This window comes from Gossypium hirsutum, chromosome D07 (genome assembly GCF_007990345.1).
Source record: "Gossypium hirsutum isolate 1008001.06 chromosome D07, Gossypium_hirsutum_v2.1, whole genome shotgun sequence".
Classification (NCBI taxonomy): Eukaryota; Viridiplantae; Streptophyta; class Magnoliopsida; order Malvales; family Malvaceae; genus Gossypium; species Gossypium hirsutum.
Genome location: NC_053443.1, coordinates 12,084,420 through 12,109,529, shown reverse-complemented (window position 1 = coordinate 12,109,529; position 25,110 = coordinate 12,084,420). Strand labels below are relative to the sequence as shown.

At 32.2% G+C, this 25,110-nt stretch overlaps 1 protein-coding gene and 2 non-coding genes across 3 annotated transcripts; all 3 read right to left on the bottom strand.

Annotated features, from left to right (window-relative positions):
- Positions 1-3,119: 3,119 nt before the first annotated feature.
- Positions 3,120-5,117, bottom strand: LOC107954003 (uncharacterized). Its single transcript, XM_041096810.1, has 4 exons — positions 5,003-5,117; positions 3,662-3,720; positions 3,456-3,569; positions 3,120-3,376 (listed from the first exon to the last, which is right to left on the bottom strand). The coding sequence occupies exons 1-4, from the start codon at positions 5,115-5,117 to the stop codon at positions 3,284-3,286; spliced, it is 381 nt and encodes a 126-aa protein (XP_040952744.1). The 3' UTR covers positions 3,120-3,283.
- An 8,704-nt stretch (positions 5,118-13,821) lies between these two features.
- LOC121219616 (small nucleolar RNA R71) lies at positions 13,822-13,928 on the bottom strand. Its single transcript, XR_005916506.1, has one exon. It is a non-coding gene; the product is annotated as a small nucleolar RNA R71 (small nucleolar RNA).
- Positions 13,929-14,621: 693 nt separating this feature from the next.
- LOC121219615 (small nucleolar RNA R71) lies at positions 14,622-14,728 on the bottom strand. Its single transcript, XR_005916505.1, has one exon. It is a non-coding gene; the product is annotated as a small nucleolar RNA R71 (small nucleolar RNA).
- Between the last annotated feature and the right edge of the window lie 10,382 nt (positions 14,729-25,110).

Below are 25,110 nucleotides of genomic sequence, written 5' to 3'. Positions count from 1 at the left end.
TCTTTCACCATTGGCATGATGCATGTACAGATAGTTTTGGAGTCAATTTTTCGATGATCTTCTGTCATACGTGTTGAACTGCATGTGTGGGGCTCCACAAATTTTCATATTTCCCATGTCTGCGACTTCTGCATAAATGCAACTCGTACCCGCCAATTGCAGCCTTCTGCCGACCTCCAACACTCTCCAATATATAATGTTGGTTTAGACTCGATGACTTTGTAATCTACTGATATATTCATGCTATACCGCTTAATTGCAAACATACATTCTTCCTTACTTTCAAATCTCTGGCCCACGCGTAACTCATCTGGATCAGAATATACGCCCATTCGGTAACTATGTGGTATTTCAGGGTACTCCGGAAACTTAGCTGCCCGTGCCGCATCGGGGTCTATCCGAGACATGTGTGCCCCAGGATTATTGTGTATCACAATACGATGAATCTGGTTTTCGACTGAAGACGCATTAACATTTCCATCCTCATTCACCCCTTCGTCGTCAATATCATCCGGGACCTCGTCTGCGTCGGGATCACTCTCACTATCCACTTCGTAATCAACAGGATCACTACTATAGTATACATCATCACCAACCACATCAGTCTCGGCTGCAGCATTAAGATCAATATTTATCCCATGTATAGGTGATTGGCTATCAACATACGATACCGGAACCACCATACATGGCGCTTCAACTCCATCTTCTTCACCTAATGGAGTGGGATCTTCAGTTGCCTCCACACTGGCTAACTCAGCAAATAACTGAATCAGTGCATTTTTGTTACTCGAAGTCCCACAATAAAGAGCGATCATTGTTTCCACGTCTTCATCGTCTACAAGTTCTATTTCGGTAAATTTTATTGGATCTGTTGATACTGGAAACTTGTAGAAAACTTTTGATATCCTTCTCCCACAACGTCTATAAATTTTTTCACTAATTTTTTCCTTCATATCATCAAACAAGATATTTCTATCAAATCTCATTGCTACTTGTTTGCGACATTCAAATATACATCCCACAGTTGTTAAAATTTCTCCATCGAAATAAACGCATACAAAAAACTGATTCTCCATTTTCAATATTAGATCTGTAAAAAAAGAATTTCAAATTTCTTAAAACAGTTTCAAAATGTAAACAAAATACATAAAAATTTTAATGCAAAATTTTTCATTCAGAAACTAACAAAATTAATAACATGGCAAAATAACTTTCGAATAATAAATTTACTAACAAAACTCTACATTCTATTTAAAAAAAAACCAAAATACCTAATTTTTTTCTCTTTTCCTTCCTTCTTTTCTTCTGCTTCCTTCCTTCTTCTTTCTTCCGTTTTTGTAGTCAAATTTATGTCTGTGTTGGGGGTATTATAGAGAAAAATCACAGCATTGGCGCCTTCTAATATGGCACCACCATTGGCGCCTCCTAGATAGGCACCATCATTGGCGCCTCCCAAATAGGCACCACCATTGGCGCCTTCCAGATAGGCGCCAATACTATGTATTATACGGGTTATATATTAACCCGGAAAAGTATAATTTATATTTTAATCAAAAAAATATTATTATTTTATTTATTGGCGCCTACCAAATAGGCTCCAATGAAAAAGTAACCTATTTTGGTAATTTTTTTTTTCTGATATACTATTTCAGTAATTTTTTTTTCTATCCTAATTAGGTAAAAAACCCTCACCGGATCAACACAAGAACAAAATCGATACGTGATTGACAGAACTTTCATTGGCGTCATTCCGAAGATTTTACGCCTAATTTTTTTACGAAGTTCTATCAAATCTATGTTCTGGTTAAATGACAGTCGCACCGTATTTTCCGACAAAAAAACACCATTCTCGGTGTGGCAAACCTCACCATCGTAGTAAATAACAGCACTAATACGTTCACTCATTTTGAAACTCTAACTTTCTTAGCCTCTCTAAATTGTTTCTGCTATGACTTATGCATTCTAAGAACATTTTCTGCCTAATTTATACTCAGCCCAAACTTGCTACTGTAGCAAAATTGCGTCCACGATGGCGCGATTTCACAATTTCTTCTCAAATAGCATCCTGGTAGAAGCGATTTTATACTATTTGCTCAGAAACGTCAAAAAAATTATTTCTTACATGACCAACTGTAGCAAAATCGCGTCCACGAGGGCACGATTTCACAATTTCTTCTCAAATAGCATCCTGGTAGAAGCGATTTTATACTATTTGCTCAGAAACGTCAAAAAAAAAATATTTCTTACATGACCTACTGTAGCAAAATCGCGTCCATGAGGGCGGGATTTCACAATTTCTTCTCAAATAGCATCCTGGTAGAAGCAATTTTATACTATTTGCTCAGAAACGTCAACTCGAAATAATTTATTCAAGGACCTAAAAACCCTAAAAAGCCTGAACCCTAAATCCTAAAAGCCAAAAAACCAAACGTGAAAAAATGTTAAAATCGCGTCCCCCGGAACGCGCTACGTGTCAGGACATCACGGCCACGTTAGCGCGACCTGCTGACGTGGAAGGAAATCGCCGCGATGTCCTGACACGTACCCTAACATTGCGCTGATGTGGACGCAATTTCTCGAAAAATAGACTATTCCGGTAAATAATCAAAAAATTGGCCCATTTCGATAAATTTAAAAAAAAGACGACTTTTCTTGATAAATTGCCCTATTTCTTTTATCTATATTAATTTTTGACAATTTTTCTAATTTAATCTTTAAATTTAAATTTTTTAAGATATAATTACTCAAATTTAAAATTTAATCCTAAGAGAGGATTTAATTTAATCTTTCTATTTTTATAATAGTACAAATAATTAACTTCATTAAATATTCCTGATAGAATATTTTCCTTAAAAATAGCCATAACCAAAATAAAAAATCATACAATTGAGTTAAATGTTTTTAATAAAAATACATTTTAATCAAACACTAGAAAGGTACACATATCTGCATACTATTAATTGCAATCAAAGCATTTCCTTTCTCAATATTTGCTAAGCTACTCAAACAAATGCAATTTGCAAAAACTTGTTATCTTCATTCTTTTTCACTAATTTAAGTAACAAATAATTATGCAGCAAATTAGGGTTCATTGTTTATTTCACAACAAAGAAACAAAGTGTAAAACACAATTAAAATAAGATAATTAATCAGAATTTCCAAGCATAACAGATTGGATTGAAACAAGGAAAAACTAAATTTGGGGTTAAATCCTGCTATTAGAAGGTGCCTATGCACAAACAAATCCACGGAACTATGAAGTAATGCGATCCGGCATATGCAATTACTCAAGCAATGGGGCATCTCCTCCCCCTACTGAAACCAATAATACCTTACAGCAGCAGTACTTGGAGAAACTGGCCCCTCTGGACTGACCCTGGCGCGAATTAGAGAGTTGATGTTTATGCAAAGATCAAATTTGAAGCTCTTAAAGCATTACAACTATCCGAACTTACTTTCCTGATGGACCTAATGAGATGCCGGTAAGGACCAAGTTCGTAGCAAATGCCATCAATGGGAGGTTTATAGGAGTGCTGCCCTCCAACTGGCTCAGTAATTGTCCAAAGACCCTGAACATGCAACAAAACAATAAAAAGATCCACATACATGCATGCATGCATGATCGTTCACTTGGATGTAATACTGAGGATCGGAGAAGTACTTGCTTATCTGTTAATTGAAGCAGACCAACTACTCGGGAGATTACTTCAATGGTTTTACCTCAGAATTTTGTTGAGCTATCTGAATCGCTAAAATGGTATTGTTAGGATTAAAAGGAAAAAGAAATTGTCAATCGCTGAAACTCGTGTTTGCCTATCTGAAAAAAGTGAAGTAGTAGAATTGTAATGCATTTACTAAAATGATGCACAAGAAAGATATTTGATGGAATGGTTAGCTACCAACCTAATCCTCCTCGAATCAGTCCAGAACCAACACTGTAAAATGCATTCCCGAAAGGGTTGGATGGGGGATTTAGTGGTGGTCCCGACACCTTGGAAGGGGTCCTAGATTATCATTCATCTCTGTTACAAGCATGCACATTGCTATACAAGAACTTAAAAAGAACAAAGAAAACTGCCAAAACCAATAACCAAATCGATCGAATGCAGAAACTCTAACATATGGAAGGCCTATAAATAAACAACTCATTGACAGTTCAAGCATGGCATATAGTACATTTAGAGCTCAAAAAGGCTAACATATACATATTGCTATAAAAAAGAGGTTAATATATACATATTGCTATCACCCTAGGAAGGGAAAACAAACATGCACATCGAATGCAAGAGAGATACGGCATGCAGGCCAACCCCTGCAAGTGAAATGAGAAAAAACTTTCTAATAGAGCTCCAATACCAATCAGATACGGGCGCATTCTTGGAAAACAGTCACATTTTTAGGTTTTAGGTTGACCGATACTAAACGAGGTGCCAAACATCTCTTGTCAACACTTTCAAAACAAGAAGATACAAGATTGGAGGTCATGTTATTCAATGTAGAATCAACCTATTCACCATTTCACTGATTGATCTTCACTTCAGTTCTACACATTGCCTGGTAAACCTAAAAAGTTCAACATCAATAGACCAATGCTCAAGCAATCATACATGCTTTAAAACAAGGTTTCAGCTATAATCAGTCACAAGCATAACACCAACTCAAGATGATTACATTCATCGGGTATGAAATCCATGAATCCTATATCTTCAAACCGAGTTAAATTTCCCGAGAGAAAACAGTGTTAAAGTGTTGAAACGAAGGCACTTACCGCTATGTTTATCATTATGAGACTTGAGAATGAGATGCTCCAAAAAAATTAGTCTTCACAGATGGTCAAATGGACATGAACGATACCTTGGCCATATAAAAAAAAGCCTAAAAGCCTATAATTATGAGTGATAAGGGCAGTGGTTTCGTTTCCCTCATTCAAAAATTCAGAGAGAAGAGTGATAAAGAGTTCAAGCCATTTCCGACTCAGAATAGATTGAAGCGTGATAGTTACCACCTCTTAGAAGATGGGTACATGAACCAATTGAACAAGCTCCCGGTTCCGATCCAGGTATTTCTTCCTTGATAGCTGATACATTCAACAGCTTCTTTTTATACCTTCGATTCATCGGATAGGTATTTAACGGTAAACCGAAATACCTATATGTTTTGAGAAATTGAAATTCATCTTTTTATGCAAAGAGCATGCATTTCATTATCACAATTTATATAACATATCAAATCTTTCACTCAAATATGAGCTATTTATTGATGCATGCAATTAATATCTTATAAGACTTTATGTAGGAAAAAATTTGTATCTATTTTGCGCTAAAAACAATATGCCAAATGTCCTAACAACAAAAATCGCAAAAGGTACTTCTAAGCATGCATGCCTACAAACAAGGGGAAGGGGGGGGGGGGGCGAACAACAATGGTGCAGGTCAGTTGGGTTGCCCAACTGGTCATGGATATCATATTGAATTGTTATAAGTTGCCATATCTATTTACCCTATGTTACATTGACTCTTCATTCTCCCTATAGTATCAGTATATAATTGCCTACCAATGATATTACATATAAAAAATACGGTCCAGAGTCATATTTTAGTTCTTTCAAGCAAAACAAAACCAAGTAAAAGTTACAGTGCAATATCAGCCACATTCACCAAGCACGGGCAAAGAATTTACCTACATGAAACTTCTCTTTAATGTCAATGAAGAAATTCCTGCACAACACAACAGTATATAAACCTGATACATGTACATCTTACAAAGAACAATTGATCAAACGGACAATGGATCTTATAAGGTTGGAATATGAAAAGAAACTGAAAAGCAAACACTAAGGATCTTATAAGGACATTGATTTTAGATTCTGACGATAGAAGTTCCTTACTTCCTTTAACATCATTCAATGAGCTTCAAATGATCATAATGGTTCAAAGCTAGCAAAACGGTTTAACTTCATCGCCACGAACAAAAGCAAGACACCATACCTAAATTTCATCCTATTTATCTTAAGATGCAAGCAGTTTGCGAATATCGGTGCAATGACGAAAGGACCAATATGCATACTACTTATTCTAGTAGATATTATGAACAGAACTTTAGTTAATAAACAGAATAGATACTTGGGTTTAAAATTCGTGTTAATTTTTCTATTTCTATTTTCTAGTGAAGGAAATATCTTCAACCCCACAAATTCATGATCAAACATTAATAATGGAAATCTATTGAGACTCTGAGGTTACATGCTTGTAGCCACTCCTTGTATTCACGATAATGACGATCAATCTATTTTTTAATGTTTCATTAAAGGAATTGGAGCTGAATAAGAAAGAATCGCCTGCCAGCTATTGCAGCAAATAGACACCGAAGAGAGACATGTACAAATCACATGACACCGATAGAGAGCACGCTTGTATGCATCCATGACCATGTATGAATGGCTACAAACGTGCTCTCTCTCGTTGTCAATTGATAATGTATCATATCTTTAACTAAACTAAGATCTGCAAACAGGAAAAAAGTAAATAATAAGAATATACTGCCTAGAAGATATACTTAGTAGACAAATACTCTAATCATAATGGATTGCTTACCATAGAATATGATAAATTCTGTTACCATTACCCCAATGCAATAGAAATACATCCATAACTCGCGATTCCAACCATCCTGAAAAAATTAAAGATAAATGTCAAAAAAACAAATCATGTAATAACATGAAAAAACTGTTCAAAAGAACATTAGCCTCTATGCACATCTCTAAACTGCAGTAGAGAATTTCATTGCAGATTTCGTGGAGGTAACGTGTCGCTACTGTCGTGGTCGTGAACTTTTTTGTTCAAAAATCACATTTTCTTTGAAAACAATTTATTTATTCATTTTAGAACCATTGTGTTATTCTAATATGTAATGGTTTTATATGAGTTTCAATTTCTTTATAAAAATTAAAAAAGGAATAGTTTTATGCGTGATATAATATTGTTTCACCTACATGTGTTTATGATGCAAAACACTCGCATAATCACAAATGTAACATTCCAATTGCACTATTTTTTAATTCAAAATCATCTTTTGAAATTTAAGTTCCCAAACACAACCTAAGAAATTCATAACCAGTGTTGTCAAGGTGTGCGCCTTGCGCCTTAGCATTATTCAACAAAAATGCCTCAGACCCTTCCAGGCGAGGCCCATTTGATCAGTGCACTTAGGCGCACTTTTTATAAGGCGATAAGCATAAAAAAACCCTGCCTGATTGAATTTCTCTTCAATTTCTTTTAATTTTCACTTATTTTCATTAGATATAGCTTTACTAGTAAGAAAAAGATAATATCAAACTCTACATTTCTCAATATTTGAGCATTCAACAACATTGACCATAAGGAAATCATGCACATTGACCAATAAATTGCAGACCACACTTTGGAGTTTATATCTTAAGCTTTATATATTATATATACACACAAACACTTACAAAAACTCACACATATGCATATTTCCCTTCACTCGGGCTAACGTTTTTTGTAGCGCCTTGCGCCTGAGGCAATATAAGGATGCTGGCGCCCAAAGTGCACCTTGCGCCCTTGACAACACTGTTCATAACCACAACAGCGCAACCGTATGTAACATTCAATATACTATGATCTTAACAGCAACATTAGTACTATGGACAGCATATACATGTATATACATACATATATATATGTCCATTCAAAAAGATAAAAGAAACATAACTTTGTGAGCATTAAACAGTGAAGTAATATCACATGTAATGAAAGATGATAACTTCGATTTAAGTCACCGATCCTAGACAATCCTGGCAATATAATATATATGTATATATATTTCACTGTAAATGGAGCAAATTGTTCACCAAAAACTCGCCGAAGATTCTGGAATCTTCCTAGCTGACTGGAAAAGTAAGAAGAAAGAGGGGCACTTATATATATGTGATGATCATGCATATTATAAAGCCTTAAGAATTAAAGACAAAATGTCAAACACCTTATGATCTTCCATATTTTTTAACTAAAAACTTCAAAAGTCAATAAGAAAATTTTATTGGATTTTAACACTAGTTCAAGAGCTGAATTTACTAAATAAAAGCTTAGAGAAGAGAAGAAATCAAGGGTTTGTTTCAAGCTTCAATAAACTAAAATTTTTCCAGGATTTGTAATTTTTTTTTCAATATTTCTCAGTAAACAAACAGAACTAAAATTTCTAGAAGAGAATAAAGCTCAGCTTATCCTTACTCAAAGCCAAAAAAGACAAGTATATTGAAATCGAAAGCACAAAGAGTTTAAATCTGCTAGAAAAACTAGCAATAAACAACCCTAACATTAAAATTCAATAGAAAAATAGGGCATTAAAGTTCAGAAAAAAAAAACATTTATAAAAGAACAACCTTGAAGCCTAATTCCCAGATCCAAACCAAATTTATCAACCATTAAAAAACCCTAAAAAAAGGTTTCATATTAAAGCACAAATAAAACTCAGAAAAAATGGAGAAAAAAAGAGGATTAAACATAAAGCACCCCACTTGGCCACTTGCACTTGCACGAATAAATTTTTTTCTTTTTTTTGCAAAATTAGATGATTTTGAAGGTACAGTTCTGGAAATCCGCATCTTTGTCTGGGATCAAGATAAACGTGTTTGATCAACAGTCCAGATATTGACACGTAGCTCATCGGTGCAAATGTACGATTCATGATTTACTTGTGATGATAATGATAAGATTTAATGAAGATCAAAACCACAAAAAAGTACAAGACCAAATTAGATCTTTTCGCTGTTGTATAAAATGTACTGAATTGTGTTACCGCGAGTTTATAGCGCGTGATGTAAACGTATGGTGGAAAAGGAGGTTAAAAGGGTCATTTTATGAGATTGGTGAGAAGTCAAATGTGGATGTGAGGGCACGTGATGGTGAGTGCAGTGGGGGCTGAAAGTAAGTTGTCCTCTTAAGGTTGAATTCCATTTTTTCGTCTCGGGCTGGATTTACTAAACTGCCCCCAAGTTGGTCGGATCACATCGATATTTTTATCTAAAGGGTAAACTACAATTAAGGTCACTAAACTATTTAGTAAGTTTCGTTTTGATCAGTCAACTTTAAAAAATTACAAAGTGACCACTAAAGTATTTAAAAGTTTTTATTTAAGTCACTGGACTATTATATTTTTTAAAAAAGTCCAGCTAGCAAGCTCCAATAGATGGTTTGACAACTATACTGTGAATCAATACACATTGACGAGTAGAAAAAGATACTTTAGATCTAAATTGATCTAATGATCAATGTCGAAGATCATAAACGAAAGTAGTTTGGATTTTGGTTCGTAGATTCGTGACGTTCAAAGCTATTTTATGAAAAACTAAACTGTAGAAGAGAATAGAAAAGAGAGCTTTTAGTTGGTACATGTTGTACAAACAGAGAAGGTTATACAACAACTATTTTAACAACTTAGTGACTTAAATGAAAACTTTTGAATAGTCCAATAATCATTTTATAACTTTTTGAAGTTGAGTGACCAAAATATAAAATTACTAATAATTTAGTAACCTTGAGTGTAGTTTACCCTTACCTAAATATTATATTCTTTTTATTTTTCGGAATATGGATTCTAAAGGTTATTAATAGAAATGTGTATTTTTTGTGTTAAAGTATTTGGAAGGTCTTTGTATTATAGGGATTGATATAAAATAGTTCTTTTATTATTAAATAGATCAATTTAGTCTCTATATCATTAAAAACAATTAAATAAGTCCAAATTATAATAAAGTTAACATTTACTATATACAAATATCTTGAAAAATATTATTTTTTTCAATTGCAGTTCAATTCCAAACAAAAGATTTCATTTAAAAAATCATAAAAATTGTAAAATATGTTAAACAATAAATAATATTTTCTTTAAAAAAACACTAACTCTATTCAAATTTGATCTGATTTCAATATAAGTCTTTTGCTACCATTTCAAAACAAAAGCTTACCTCGAAAGGGGTCACCCTAGAAATCCTTGGAATGGAGGATTGCCCTTGATTTGTAGGATTTGAACCATACATAAATGCTAGAAAGTGGAGAATTTAAATAATTAGCTCTAGAAATTACGGATTCATGTTGTTAATTATATAATATGCATTCCAACACTTGTTTGAAGCAGTGATTAGAGTTTCTGTTAGTCACTTAAATGACACGGGTTCAAATTCATTCATCCTCTCTCCTTTCCTGTTTCTCAATATTATATTAATAAGAATTGACGAAGTTATAAATTATTAGGTTTAATTTGCTCTCAGTCTAATACTTTTAAAATTTAATTATTCTACTTTTATTTTGTAAGAATTTAAAATTAAAATCCAATTTACAATGTTATTAAATTTGAGTGTATGACATTTTAATATTCAAATCCTAGGGCTAATGTCACTTGGATCATAAATTGGTATCCAAGCTTTTTATTAAATCGAAACTTTTACTTCCTTTCTATTTACAAAGGAAATTCAAAGGTGTTATTTAAAAATTAAAATCAAATTAATAACACATATTCATATCTAAAAGAAGTTAGTTAACAATGTTATCAGTTAAGCTTTAATTTATGGAATTAAAAGTAGCAGGCTAAATGTTGAAGGTCTCAAAAGTACAGGAGCCGAAAGCATAATTAGACCTAAATTATTAGAAGAATCATTTCTGGGAATTGCTAATTAGAACAATAAGGAAACATCATAAAAAGAATCTATATTGTTGGTACAGCAAGTTGCAAATTAATAATTTGTAAAACCAATTAGCAAATTCTTTACAAATAAAAGGCTCATGAGTCATGATATGGTTTTATGAACTTTGTAGATTGTCGAACTCTGGGTGTATTATGTTTGCCTCTCTTCTGTTTCTAAAAATGTTCATGCAAATGTATTCTTTCACAAACCCAGGCTGTCCCTATTTTTTCATAATACGGAAGTTCCTGTAAAGCGAAGAAGCGAAAAAAGAAAGAGAAAGGCTAGAGCTGAAATGGTCCGTTAATAACGAACAAGCCTTGAAAGTCACCTCCTATAAGTGGGTTCATAGTGTTCGATGTATCCCCTGAATCGAAATTAGTGGTTAGAATTGTGATCCATGAATTTTCAAGCATTTGAAGCCTTCCATCTTCTCTTCGTTTTGCAATTTCCCTTGATATGTCATGAGCCATAGTTGAACCCTTCGGAAACACCTATAATTTCTCATAAAGTTAAACACTAGAGCTAATATACTCACTTGTGTCTGCATATATATATATATGTATATATACTCCGTTAGATCGACTTGTGGGTCAAGATTTGGATATCTCTCCAAGCACTTATAGATATCTCAAAGTGTTGTATTTTAAAAGTGTGTTTCTTCTAGATTCTAAAGACCTCCTCCCAACACGTAAAACAAATTAAAGACCATAGGATTTCTCCAAATCAATGCTTAGATTCTACTTTGGTCATTAAATTTCAAAATATTTTAACTGAGTCTTTAAGGTATCATAATTCAAAATTTAACTGTCCATTCAAATTTGATATAGAGTATATCTAAAACACACGGACATTACGCTTGGACTTAACATGTTAAAAAACATAGAGTTAATACAATTTAGGAAAATTATTATTAGTTTTTCCAACATGGCACATATAATCTGTCTATGCAATAGATGCATCCTTATTTACAGATTTGAGTTGATATTTAAAGTCCAAGTTAACAAATAGATAAAATAATGACTTAATTCATACAATATTTTATACTGCAATTAACCTTATATACTTTTTATTCGGCAAGAAAAGATAAGTGTATTTCAATTGTATATGTATGTATGTAATAAGCTGTAAAAATAACATATCTTAATCTCATTCTTAATGCATTTTTAGATGATTAATGATGTAAATTAGTGAATTTAATGTTCCTAATTCTTTAAATTAATGTTTTTGTACTTAGGAGAGCATTTGGGAGCAAAATGAGCGAAAAATGAGCCAAAATTGGACGAATAGAGCTATTTTCAGGATCCATACGGCTTGGGCATTTCCACACGGGCTAGCCACACACCCATGTGAGCCATACAGGCTGGCCACACGCCCATGTGCTAGCCCGTGTTCATATCGCTCCCTGTTTCCCACGCGAAAAAACCTAATTTTTACGCTTTCTAAGCATTCTAAAGTCTATAAATATCAATTAGAAGAAAATCTAAGGGTGCACTCAGAGTAGATTGGAGAAATTACTCGAAGAACACCATTGGAGCCAACTCAAAAGCGGATCTCCTTCAAGATTGAAAATCTCCTTTTAACTTCTTTCGAAGTTTTATTGAATTTCTTTATATCTTGTAGTTTTTCTAATTTTGAGATGTTTTCAATTCAGATTATGAACTAAATTCCTTAGATACCTAAGGAAGATGAAACCTATGATGAATCTTATTATTTGATTTCTGAATTACATGATAAATACTTGATTCTTGTTGTCAATTATGTATGCTTAATTCATGTTTTAATATTATCAGATATTAATTCATATTTAATGTGCTTATTTCAATGGAGTAAAAGTTCATGTTTAAGAGTAGATCTAGCATAATTGAGTGGAGTTGCATGCAATCTTAGAAACAGGACGACATAAATCTACCGGATTAGAGTCAAATCTAATAGGGGAATCCATAAATCTAAATAATGCGACAATAGAGGTTTTAATTAGAAAGAGATTTCAATTAATCAACCTAGAGTCAGTTGTTCTTATTATCGAAAGAGATATTAACATAATTTAGGGATTTCTACGGATCAAGATACAAGTGAATAAATCGTTTAATTCAGATTCAGAATAATAGGTGAAGTCTAGGTGAATTTTTTCCTATGTATTGTCTTTCTCTTTCGTTATCTTCAATTATTTTCCTATTTCATTCTCTGCTACGTTCTTAGTAAATTAGTTTAGTAAATTTATATTAAAATCAACCATCCCAATTTATCGGTTAAATAATAGAAAAATGGTAATTACTAGCACTTTTAGTCTTCGTGGATAAGATATTCCCTACTCACTATAGCTATACTGTTGCTCGATAGGTGTGCTTGCTTTTATTGTAATTATAGTTAGTTTAGTGACCATCAAGTTTTTGGTGCCGTTGTCAGGGACTAAAATATTAGGAACATTTGATTTTTATTAATTTAGCCATTTATTTTCATTGCATTTTATTTTTATTTTTAGTTTAATTTTTTGTTTTTTAATTTTTCTTTTATTTACTTCTGGTAGGTTCCTTTATTTTATGACTAGAAGAAATCCGTCGGGACCATTAGTATTTGATAGTGAATTGAAAGTACAGCTCGTAGAAACTGTAGAGAAGCAAGGCAGAGTCGACAGGGTATAGTGGAAGAGCAAGAGGACGTTATTATTATTACTGATGAGATGACTGATAATCAGAATAATCTGCTACATCCCGTGGTTGCTGCAAATCCAGCAAATCTAGATCCTGCTCCTCGTACTATGTATGATTATGCCAAGCCCACTCTATTTGAGGCTGAGCCGAGTATTGTAAGACACACCATTACTGCGAATAATTTCAAACTGAAGCCGAACACTATTTAGATGATTCAACAGTTTGTTTAGTTCGATGGTTTGTAGGACGAAGATCCAAATACTTATTTGGCTAATTTTTTGAAAGTTTGTGATACTTTCAAGATAAATGACGTTTCTTACGATGCTATTCGCCTACGATTATTCCCTTTCTCATTGAGAAACAAATTTAAACAGTGGTTGAACTCCTTATATACGAGGTTCTATCACTACATGAGATCAAATGACCGAGAAATTCCTACTAAAGTACTTTCCACCGACTAAGACAGCTAAGCTGAGGAATGATATATCTTCCTTCGTGCAGATTGACTTAGAAACGCTATATGATGCATGTAAGAGGTATAAGGATTTATTGAGAATGTGCCCTCACCATGGGTTACCTCTATGGTTACAAGTTCAAACCTTCTACAACGATTTGAATCCCTCAACTAGGCAGTTAATCGATGCAGCAGCCGGTGTTACTCTGAACAATAAAACACCTGAAGCAGCTTATGAGTTTATAGAGGAGATGTCATTGAATAATTATCAGTGGCAAGTCATGAGGACAAAGTCGACAAAAGCAGTCGGTGTTTTTAACTTAGATGTGGTCACCATGTTATCGAATCAGATAGAACTTTTAAATAAAAAATTGATGGTTTATGTGTTTCTACGCAGGTACATCCGGTGATGCAATGCGATGCTAATGGAGGTGAAATAAATAATTCAGAATATTTACCCTTCGGTCCTAGCATGGAGAATGAGCAAATAAATTATATGGGTAATTTCCCACCATTACTGCGAATAATTTCAAACTGAAGCCGAACACTATTTAGATGATTCAACAGTTTGTTTAGTTCGATGGTTTGTAGGACGAAGATCCAAATACTTATTTGGCTAATTTTTTGAAAGTTTGTGATACTTTCAAGATAAATGAAGTTTCTTACGATGCTATTCGCCTACGATTATTCCCTTTCTCATTGAGAAACAAATTTAAACAGTGGTTGAACTCCTTATATACGAGGTTCTATCACTACATGAGATCAAATGACCGAGAAATTCCTACTAAAATACTTTCCACCGACTAAGACAGCTAAGCTGAGGAATGATATATCTTCCTTCGTGCAGATTGACTTAGAAACGCTATATGATGCATGTAAGAGGTATAAGGATTTATTGAGAATGTGCCCTCACCATGGGTTACCTCTATGGTTACAAGTTCAAACCTTCTACAACGATTTGAATCCCTCAACTAGGCAGTTAATCGATGCAGCAGCCGGTGGTACTCTGAACAATAAAACACCTGAAGCAGCTTATGAGTTTATAGAGGAGATGTCATTGAATAATTATCAGTGGCAAGTCATGAGGACAAAGTCGACAAAAGCAGTCGGTGTTTTTAACTTAGATGCGGTCACCATGTTATCGAATCAGGTAGAACTTTTAAATAAAAAATTGATGGTTTATGTGTTTCTACGCAGGTACATCCGGTGATGCAATGCGATGCTAATGGAGGTGAAATAAATAATTTAGAATATTTACCCTTCGGTCCTAGCATGGAGAATGAGCAAATAAATTATATGGGTAATAATTTTAAACCTCAAAATAATCCTTATAGTAATAGCTATAATGCAGGATGGAGGAACCACCTAAATTTCTCATGGGGTGGTCAAGGAAACCAAAGACCACAACCCCCTCTAGGCTTTCAACAACAACTTTACCAGTAAGAGAAGAAATCGAACCTTGAAGAGATGTTGGAAAATTTTATTTCGATGTCATATAACCATTTTTAAAAGATCGAGACAACTTTGAAAAACCAGTGAGCGTCAATTCATGGGCTCAAAAATCAAATTGGACAGTTTTCTAAATTAGTTTTAGAAAGACAACAATGTAGTTTACCTAGTAACATCGAACCCAACCCAAAAGAATATGTGAAAGTAGTTACACTAAGGAATGGGAAAGTGTTGGTTGAACCTGAAAAGAAGTTGCAATAGGAATCTGATAAGGAAACTGATGAGGGGATAAATCCCGAAGTGATTGAAACACCGATGCTTAAAGAATATAAACCACCGATCCCTTATCTGGCAAAGTTGAAGAAAGACCACATGGATGCAGAAGTTGGTAAATTTCTTGAACTTTTCAAACAGTTACATATTAACTTACCCATTGTTGAAGTTATTTCGTAGATGCCCACATATGCAAAATTTTTGAAGGAGCTATTAACAAAGAAAAGGAAGTTTGAACAGCTATCCACTGTGGAACTCAACGAGGAATGTTCAACTATTTTCCAAAATAAACTACCAACTAAGCTGAAAGATCCAGGAAGTTTTACTATTCCTTTTTTTATTGGTAGTTTGAGCATTAAGAAAGCATTAGCTGATTTGGGTGTTAGCATTAATTTGATGCATTATAAAATGTTCAAGCAATTTGGTCTTAGGGAACCAAAATCCACTAGGATGAGTATTCAACTAGTTGATAGATCTGTTAAATTTTCTAGGGGTATTATTGAAGATGTCCTTATAAAAGTAGATAAATTCATATTCTCTGTTGATTTTGTTGTACTTGACATGGATGAGGATGTTGAGGCACCTTTAATTTTAAGTCGCCTTTTTTTTTATATAGAGTATATCTAAAACACATGGACATTACACTTGGACTTAACATGTTAAAAAACATATAGAGTTAATAAAATTTAGGAAAATTATTATTATTTTTTCTAACATGGCACATACAATCTGTCTATGCAATAGATGCATCCTTATTTACATATTTGAGTTGATATTTAATGTCCAAGTTAACAAATAGATAAAATAATGACTTAATTCATACAATATTTTATACTACAATTGACCTTATATACTTTTTATTGGGCAAGAAAAGATAAGTGTATTTCAATTATATATGTATGTATGTGATAAGCTGTAAAAGTAATATATTTTAATCTTATTCTTAATGCATTTTTGGATGATTAATGATGTAAATTAGTGAATTTAATACTCCTAATCCTTTAAATTCATGTTTCTATACTTAGGAGAGCATTTGAGAGCAAAAAGAGCAAAAAAGAAGAAGCAAAAATCGGATGAATAGAGTTGTTTCCAGGATCCACACGGCCTGGGTATTTCCACACGGGCTCAACCCGTGCCAGTATCGCTCCCTATTTCCCAAACACGCTAAAAAACTCAACTTTTAGGCTTTCTGAGCATTCTAAAGTCTATAAATATCAATTAGAAAAAGATCTAAGGGAGCACTCAAAGAAGATTGAAGAAATTACTCGAAGAACACCATCGGTGCCAACTCAGAAGCGGATCTCCTTCAAGATTGAAAATCTCCTTTTAACTTCTTTCGAAGTTTTATTGAATTTCTTTATGTCTTATAGTTTTTCTGATTTTGAGAAATTTTTATTTCAGATTATGAACTAAATTCCTTAGATACCTAAGGAAGATGAAACCTATAATGATCTTATTATTTAATTTCTAAATTACATGATAAATACTTGATTTTTGTTCTCAATTATGTATGCTTAATTCCTGTTTTAATATTATCAGGATATTAATTCATGTTTAATGTGCTTATTTCAATGGAGCAAAAGTTTCTGTTTAAGAGTAGATCTAGCATAATTGAGTGGAGTTGCATGCAATCCTAGAAATAGTACGACATAAATCTACCAGATTAGAGTAAAATCTAATAGGGGAGTCCATAGATCTAGTTAATACGACAATAGGGGTTTTAATTAGAAAGAGATTTCAATTAATCAACCTAGAGTCAGTTGTTCTTTTTCTCGAAAGAGATATTAACATAATTTAGGGATTTCTACGGATCAAGATACAAGTGAATAAATTGTTTAATTCAGATTCAGAATAATAGGTAAAGTCTAGGTAGATTTTTTCCTGGGTATTGTCTTTCTCTTTCGTTATCTTCAATTATTTTCCTATTTCATTCTCTGTTGCGTTCTTAGTAAATTAGTTTAGTAAATTTAGATTAAAATCAATCATCCCAATTTATCGGTTAAATAATAGAAAAATGGTAATTACTAGTACTTTTAGTCCTTGTGGATACGATATTCCCTACTTACCATAGCTATACTATTGTTCGATAGGTGCGCTTTCCTTTGTCGTAATTATAGTTAGTTTAGTGACCATCAGTATGTATAGAATTTATGAGGAGTATAATTGATAACTTACAAAGCCAAGGCCATTGGTGGAAGGTGTAATAGCCCGATTTTGACCTAATCAGACATAGTGGTTTCGGACCATAAATTCGAGTCAAAAAAATATTTTAATATTATTTTCTGTATTAATTATGTGTGAATTTGCATGTGTGAAAGTTTCGTGAATTAATTTTATTATTTGTGTGCTTAATTTGAGAAAATGGCTTAATCGCGTAAAATGAAAATTTGAGGGTTAAATATGAAAGTGCTCAATTTTATTGTCTTTATAAATTGGAGGTTTTATGTGGCAATTAAGCCATTTTCCAAGGTAGTGGACGGCATTAGGTATGATATATAGTTTTCTTATATTATTTGTCGAAACCATTTTTTGAAAAATAAAAAATTTAGTTATCGACTTATTAAAAATGAAAATTTGGGAGTCGCCACCATTCTTTTAGTGAGGTGTGATTGGATCACCTTGAAAACGATTTTAGATCTACAAATTTTGAGAAAATAGGTTCGGGAGTCAGTTACGCACGAGGAAGGGTTAGCACCCTCGTAACGCCCAAAATTGGTACCGAATTGACTGTTTAATGTCTTAGTGTCGAGAATTTTGAAAAGATTTTAAAATACATCCTTTGGAAAGAAAATTTGAATAAAATAAATTGGATGATGAGACTCACTTATTTCAAAGAAATAAATTGACACACTCAGTAAGTTAGAGCGCAACATTTTAAATCCTCGAAATTAAGTTTATCTTTTGACTTTTAAAATCTATGCATTTGAGAAGGATATCCGATTATTTGGGTAAAAAAAAATCAAATCCCAGTAAGTTAGGGTTCGATTTCACAAAATTCCTAAATATCGAGTATTGCCTTTATTTTTATTTGTTAGAAAAATCCTCGTCTTGAGAAAATAACATGTCATATCCAATGCGTTAGGACACAACGTATCGAATTCCCGAGAATGAGCTCTTTATTTATGTTTTAATTTAAAGAGATATTCTCGATTATTTAGATTCGACGAGGAAAATTGGAACCCAATACGCTAGGGCTCAATTCTTTCGAAGATTCCAAATACCGAACTTTGTGTTATCTTGAAAGTTTTTTTAAATAAATTGGTTTTGATACTTAAACGATATGCAACTTTTTGAATGAAATAAAAGGCGAGTGAATGACGCCGTACAACATAAAGGATGGTTTGTAAATAACATCAAATAATCAATCAATAAATACAAACAAGCGTAGCAACAATAATCTCAATCATACGTTATGTAAATGTCAATATCAACGGTCAAACATCAAATGAATTATTAATCCAAAATTTTAAAGATACGCTAAAAAATAGAAAAGGAGAAGTTTTAATTTACAAATTCTATGTACAAAAGTTTTAAAAATAAATTATATACATGAATATAAAATAGATCCGAAATGGAATGAAAAATGTTGAATAATAGTATTTGAAATAAATTTGAAGCAAATAATATACACATATTAGTTTAATATATATAAAAGATAAACATAAACATAATAATAATAATAATAATAATAATAAATAAACATATAAACATATTTTCAAAAACTTAAGATCAATAATTATAATAGTATCAAAACCCTTAATATATATACCTTAATAGTAAGTAATCTTACGAGTTAGATACACATATATACGAATAATAGTATCATAAAAAATAATAATGTATTATCATAAAAATATTCAAAAGGTGAATTTTAAAATAGAATAACAAAAAAAATAGAAACATCAAAAAACATATAAATTATATCAAATTTTCATAATATATATATATTAACAAATGATGAATTAAATAATAATATGTTAAATTGGAAAAAAAAAAGTGTATAATGAATTTTTTTAAAAAAATAATGTCTGATAAATTTAAAATAATATTAATTTGAAATATTAAAGTGATACTAAAAATAAACTATGTCAAAATAAAACTAATTTAATTTTAAATTAAGTTAATAAAAGCTGGGTTGAAATTGAAGTGAAATTGAAAAGAAAAAAAAAACGAAATGAAAGAAAATAATGGAACAAAAATTACATTGAAATTAAAACAAAATTTAATAGGCAGCAAACATAAATAAAAATAAAAGGAAGATAAAATTTGTACTGGATTAAAGAAATTGAGGGACTAAAACTGCAAATAAACGCATAAATGCGTGGATTCAAATCTGATTGATAAAAACGACGTCGTTTATCCTTGGATTGAAATGAAAATAAAATAAAATGTGCGATGCGATTTAAAAAACCCTAAAGAAAAATCGATTTGAAATAAAATCTAATGTGAAGGGACTAATTTCGAAAATAAACCATTGGACGGAAATGTGCGAATCCTATCTTGAGTCGGATTACACATGGGTTCATGCCTGTACTGCACCATTTTGGAACCACAGATCAGACTCCAAACGGGACCGTGTTATAGGTTACAATAAAAGCCACAAAAACCTAAATTAGCAGCCATTAAAAACTAAACCTAAAACATTTGCCTTCCGCCACTTTGTACAACAACCATTCCGTCGCTCTCCGATCCTTCGCCCAAGTCCGATTACGACGGAAATGAGCACAGAATCCGGCCACCAGGTGAACTTCCTTTCTCTAAACTTATTTTCTCTTTTAATTCTACACTAGTAATGAACGAAAGAGCAAAAGAAAAATCGAAAAAAGAAAAAAATGAAGAAAGATTTAAAGATCACCTTCTGAAACTCGGTTTACGTTTTCTCTTTGAATATTGTTTTCAATCTTCGTATATTGAATGCGTAAAAAGGATCCTTTTACAAATTCCAAAACGCTTTTATATAGCCGGGAATAAAATCAAAATTTACAAGAATTATTTTCTAAAAATCTGCTATTTTTTCTCTGCTATTCTGCTTTTGCGTTTGTTGCATTCTGTCTCTGCTTGTTTTGCAGGTGTTTGTTGCGAGTTGTTGCAGGTATCATACGAGGACATGGCATGGCTCAGCGCGGCACATGGAGGCTACGGTTGCGGCGGCTGGAGAGAGCGGCGCTGGAGGCTGCTGTTGCGGCGCTCGTGCTAGGGTTGAATGCTTAGGGTTTCTGGCATTTGGTTTAGACCATTTGGGCCAGGGTATTGGGCTTAACGGGCTGGGGATATTGGGCTAGGCTAGTGGGTTAAAACGATTTTGGCCTATGTATTTGGGTTTGGTTTGTATTTTGGGTCTGATGAGTGTTTGTAATTTCGGACGGGACTTTTATATTTTTATTTATTTGTTTTTTCATTTGTGCTTTTGGGCCCAGGCAAATTGGGCCTATTACAATATTAATATAATATATAAATGTTATAAGAAGTTTAATATATTAATATGTTATAATAATCATTAAAAGAAAGCCATTATCATTTTTTTACTTCATCTTCTTCACGAAACAAAACAAAAGAAAATAAAGAAACAAAACTAGGGTTCGACCATTGTTAAGCTTGATTCAAGGTGAGTTCTAGCTCGGTTTTTGATAATTTTTATGTTTTTGAGATCGTTGCTTTGAATACTTCAAAACCAATGTCTTAATTTTGTGAATTTTTGATGATTTTGAAATGTGCCATTGATGAATGTTTGAGTTTCATGATGTTAGTTGATGAAATATGAAATATATGTGTTAGATTAACATGTTTTGTCTTTGAATTTTTGCTGAATTTGAGTAATTAGGGCTAAATTGAGAAAATAAATTTTTGAGGGACTAAAATGCGAAATAAATAAAATGCATGGACTTGTATGAATACAAGAAATATTCAGCCTAACTATGTTGTTCTGAGATTTTGTGCATTTTGTGTTTTATGCAATATGGACTAAATTGCAAAAAGTGTAAAATATTAGGGACAAAATGGTAATTTGCCCATTTATGTGTTTTTGGATTGAATTGAATGACTTGATGAATCAAAGGGTTAAATTTGAATATGTTTAGCTCGAGAACCGAAGAAAACAGAATTAGATCGAGGGAAGTCGAAAGTAGTCAATTAGTCAATTTCGTCCATCGATATCCGAGGTGAGTCGATAAACATTTAAATGTTGTTAAATTCATGAATATATAATATATAGGTGATAAATTGAATTATGAGATTGTTAATGGTCTTGGTTGAATGTGTTTGATGGGATTAGGAGTTTATTTCGAGTTTGATTCGATTGATAATTAATGTCTGAAAGCCCGTATGAACTTTAAGAATACATAGAATTTTCAATATGTGTTTTCGTGTAAGACCACATCTGGACGTTGGCATCGACTTGTGTTTACGTGTAAGACCCTGTCTGGGACAATGACATTGATCTGTAAATACATGTAAGACCTCGTTTGGGATGTAGGCATTGTACGAGCTTTCCGACTATTCGTGTATCATTTTTAATTCCGAACAGTTCAACGGGCAATGTTAAATAAAGAACGAATGTGGAAACAAATTTAAAGGTTCAGGTATGTAATTATACCATGCTAAGAAATTAAGGTAAGTTTTATATTGAGTTGATGGTTCAAGATTATTTGATAAATGTATAATGTGGAAGTATGTTTGTACTTATAAGTGATTTTGGCCTATTAGTATAATTGTAAGTTATGACACGATGAATATACATGTATTTAAGTGGTTATACATTCGACTTAAATAAGTTATATGTATAAATATATTTATTTGATTTAGTTAGCTTGGTAAATTGGTTGGTATTAATGTTAATGTGAAAAATGTATGCTTTTGACTTACTAAGTTGTGAAAGCTTACTGTGTGTATATTTATTCTTTGTTTTATAGATTTTGGAAGTGGTTATGAGCTCGGGGATCGTTAGCAAGACTTATCACACTATCGACATTTTCTATCAGTACTTTACCAAGTTGATTTTGAATATATGGCATGTATAGCATAATTGAAATGTTGATTTTGGATCAAGTGCTTGCAATGTAATTAAAAGCCATGCGAAAATGGCTTATCTTCTTTTGATCAAGTTTAGTGTTTATGCACATAGTTGTAATGGTCATTAAAATGAAGTTATATGCATGCATATTTGGTTTTGGTATAGGTCTATGATAGGTAAGTAAGTGTGATGATTATAACTTAGATATATATTGTATTCGGTTAATTGTTTAGTATATGTATAATTGTATGCATAGAGTGATGGATTAACTTAGTTATGGGATGGACTAAGGGCCGAATGTGTGTCTTGATATAATGGCTGATGCTAAGCATAATCTATGTGAGAATAGGTAATAATAAATATGACATACTTGTATGGTGTGAATTGGTTTTGATATTAAATAGGTTTGGTTGGGATAAATAGGTAATAAATTATATTTAGTCCTTAAGCCTTGATTAAAATAATTTGAATTGATATTGTAAGCTATGTATATCGGCTGTGGTAGGAGCTTGTGATAGGTAATTAAAGGTGATGCAAATGGATTTGGATTTGTATTTTGATTATGAGATTTGTACATGTTCGAATGTACATGGATTATGGATCAAATGTTATTAAATTGTATGTGTATGAGTTTATTAATGATTTAGATTAGTTTTGAATCATGTGTATATAGGTAGCCAAGTGGAAATGGCCTATTTTTCTTTATGCTTGCATTTAGTTTGTTTAATCATATCTTATTCATTTTTTTAAGCTATGTCTGGTCTTGAAGCTTTTGTTAAATTTGATTAAAATGATGTTTTAGTTTATGCATATTCGGTCATGGGTTAAATTCATGTTAGGCATTATGTTTTATAGTTTAAGAACATAGTTTGTTATTCAAGTTGTATATATATGTTTGATTAATTTATGTATAGGTTGATTAAGATTTTGAGATAAGATTTTGAGATATGATAAATAGGTATAAGGAAATATTGTATTTACAAATAGATTATATTTGAAACAGGTTTAAGTCGGAAGTGTTGGTGACTATGAAATTTGATTTGGTGTTATATTATCTTAATGAATATATAATGTTTCTTGGTAGTGGTAAGGTTATATTCGAATATAGCATGAATTTTTTTTACAAAATTGATATATGTTAATGTCTTGGTGAATATCATTATATGTTTGTTCGGTAATGCCTCGTAACCTCAATCTGACGACGGACACAGATTAGGGGTGTTACAGATGGCATGACGGGGCCGATCATGGAATAACGTGCTGAATATTTTTCTAGGAAGATCTTAATGTATGGGATCTCATCAATTATTGCAGAGACACCACCATTTTTGCTACCTTTCGATAAAGCGTTTGCATATTCTTCGGGTGAAGTAAGCCATATAGATGTTGAACTAGAATTCTGAAAATTTAGATAGCCGACAACTTCTTGAGTAACAGGACCTGTTCGGTGTCCTATGTTGCTCATTTTGGAGTTGAATTCAATCTGTCAGACCGTAATCATTGACGTCAAAGTGGCGGTGTAATTCGAGCCCAATATGAACACTACAAACGCCCACAAAACAACCACTGATCTCGACAAGTTACTCGATAATTTCTCCCCTGCAAATTCACATTTTAAAATAAAACGTCAACCTTTTATTGATTAAGCTGCATAAAATAAGAGGAAATTTTATGTTAGAATAATGAGTTAGAAGCAATGTTTTTAGTAAAAATCTACTCAATATTCAAAATTGTCATTATTAAAAGTAGGGTAAAAATATCAAGAAGATCCTTATACCAGAAGTTGGAATGCATTTAGCTCTTTCTACTAAAAAATGAAGAATAAGTCTATACGAAAGATTAAAGAGTAAGTTGATCCTTTTATTAAAAAAATATCAATTTTTACTGTTAAAAACTGGTTTTTATACATTAATATGCGGTACACGATTCCTGCCATTTTTTACCGTAAAAATAAATAAAATCTTTAACTAAAAATTAATTTGTTCTTTAATCTAATGTAGGGCTGAGAAAAAAACCCACCAAAATAAAAAATTGACCCGAATCGAGATATTTGGATGGTTTATGGAATGTAAGTTAAAAAATCGTGATTACCCTAAATTAAACCGAATTCTATTTTTATTTAATATATAATTAACTTTTACATTTTTATGATATAAAAATAAATATTTTATATTTAAATTAGTGAAAATAATTTAAAAGTTCTTGAAAATTTATTGTTTTCTAAAAATATTTATGAAAAAGATCATGGAGTTTTGTCAAATAATATTTAAAAGTTATAAAACAAAGCTCATTTATCAAAATAAATCTAAAAAATAAAAAAATTAATATGAAAAAAATGAGAAAGAAGCTAAGCTGAAACGAATTATGATGGACGGTTCAAAAATAAAAACTTGACCGAACTAAACTGATATTATTTTAATCTAACGTACAAACATTAATTTGTACAATTTTTTAAGTGGGAGGGAGAAAAAGACAATCTAACACCTATAGGACGACGAAAAACAGAATTGGACCTAATCAGTGTAAAATGCTTGTGTGAGATGGTGCTTACAACATGCAAAAACAAGGATGG

Coding starts and splice junctions, on each gene's coding strand:
- LOC107954003 (XM_041096810.1), bottom strand. CDS start 5,117: ATGAATCGAAGGTATAAAAAGAAGCTGTTGAATGTATCAGCTATCAAG. Junction 3,721..5,002: donor TACCCATCTTCTAAGAGGTG/GTAACTATCACG, acceptor CAAAATTCTGAG/GTAAAACCATTGAAGTAATC. Junction 3,377..3,455: donor TCATTAGGTCCATCAGGAAA/GTAAGTTCGGAT, acceptor AATTCGCGCCAG/GGTCAGTCCAGAGGGGCCAG.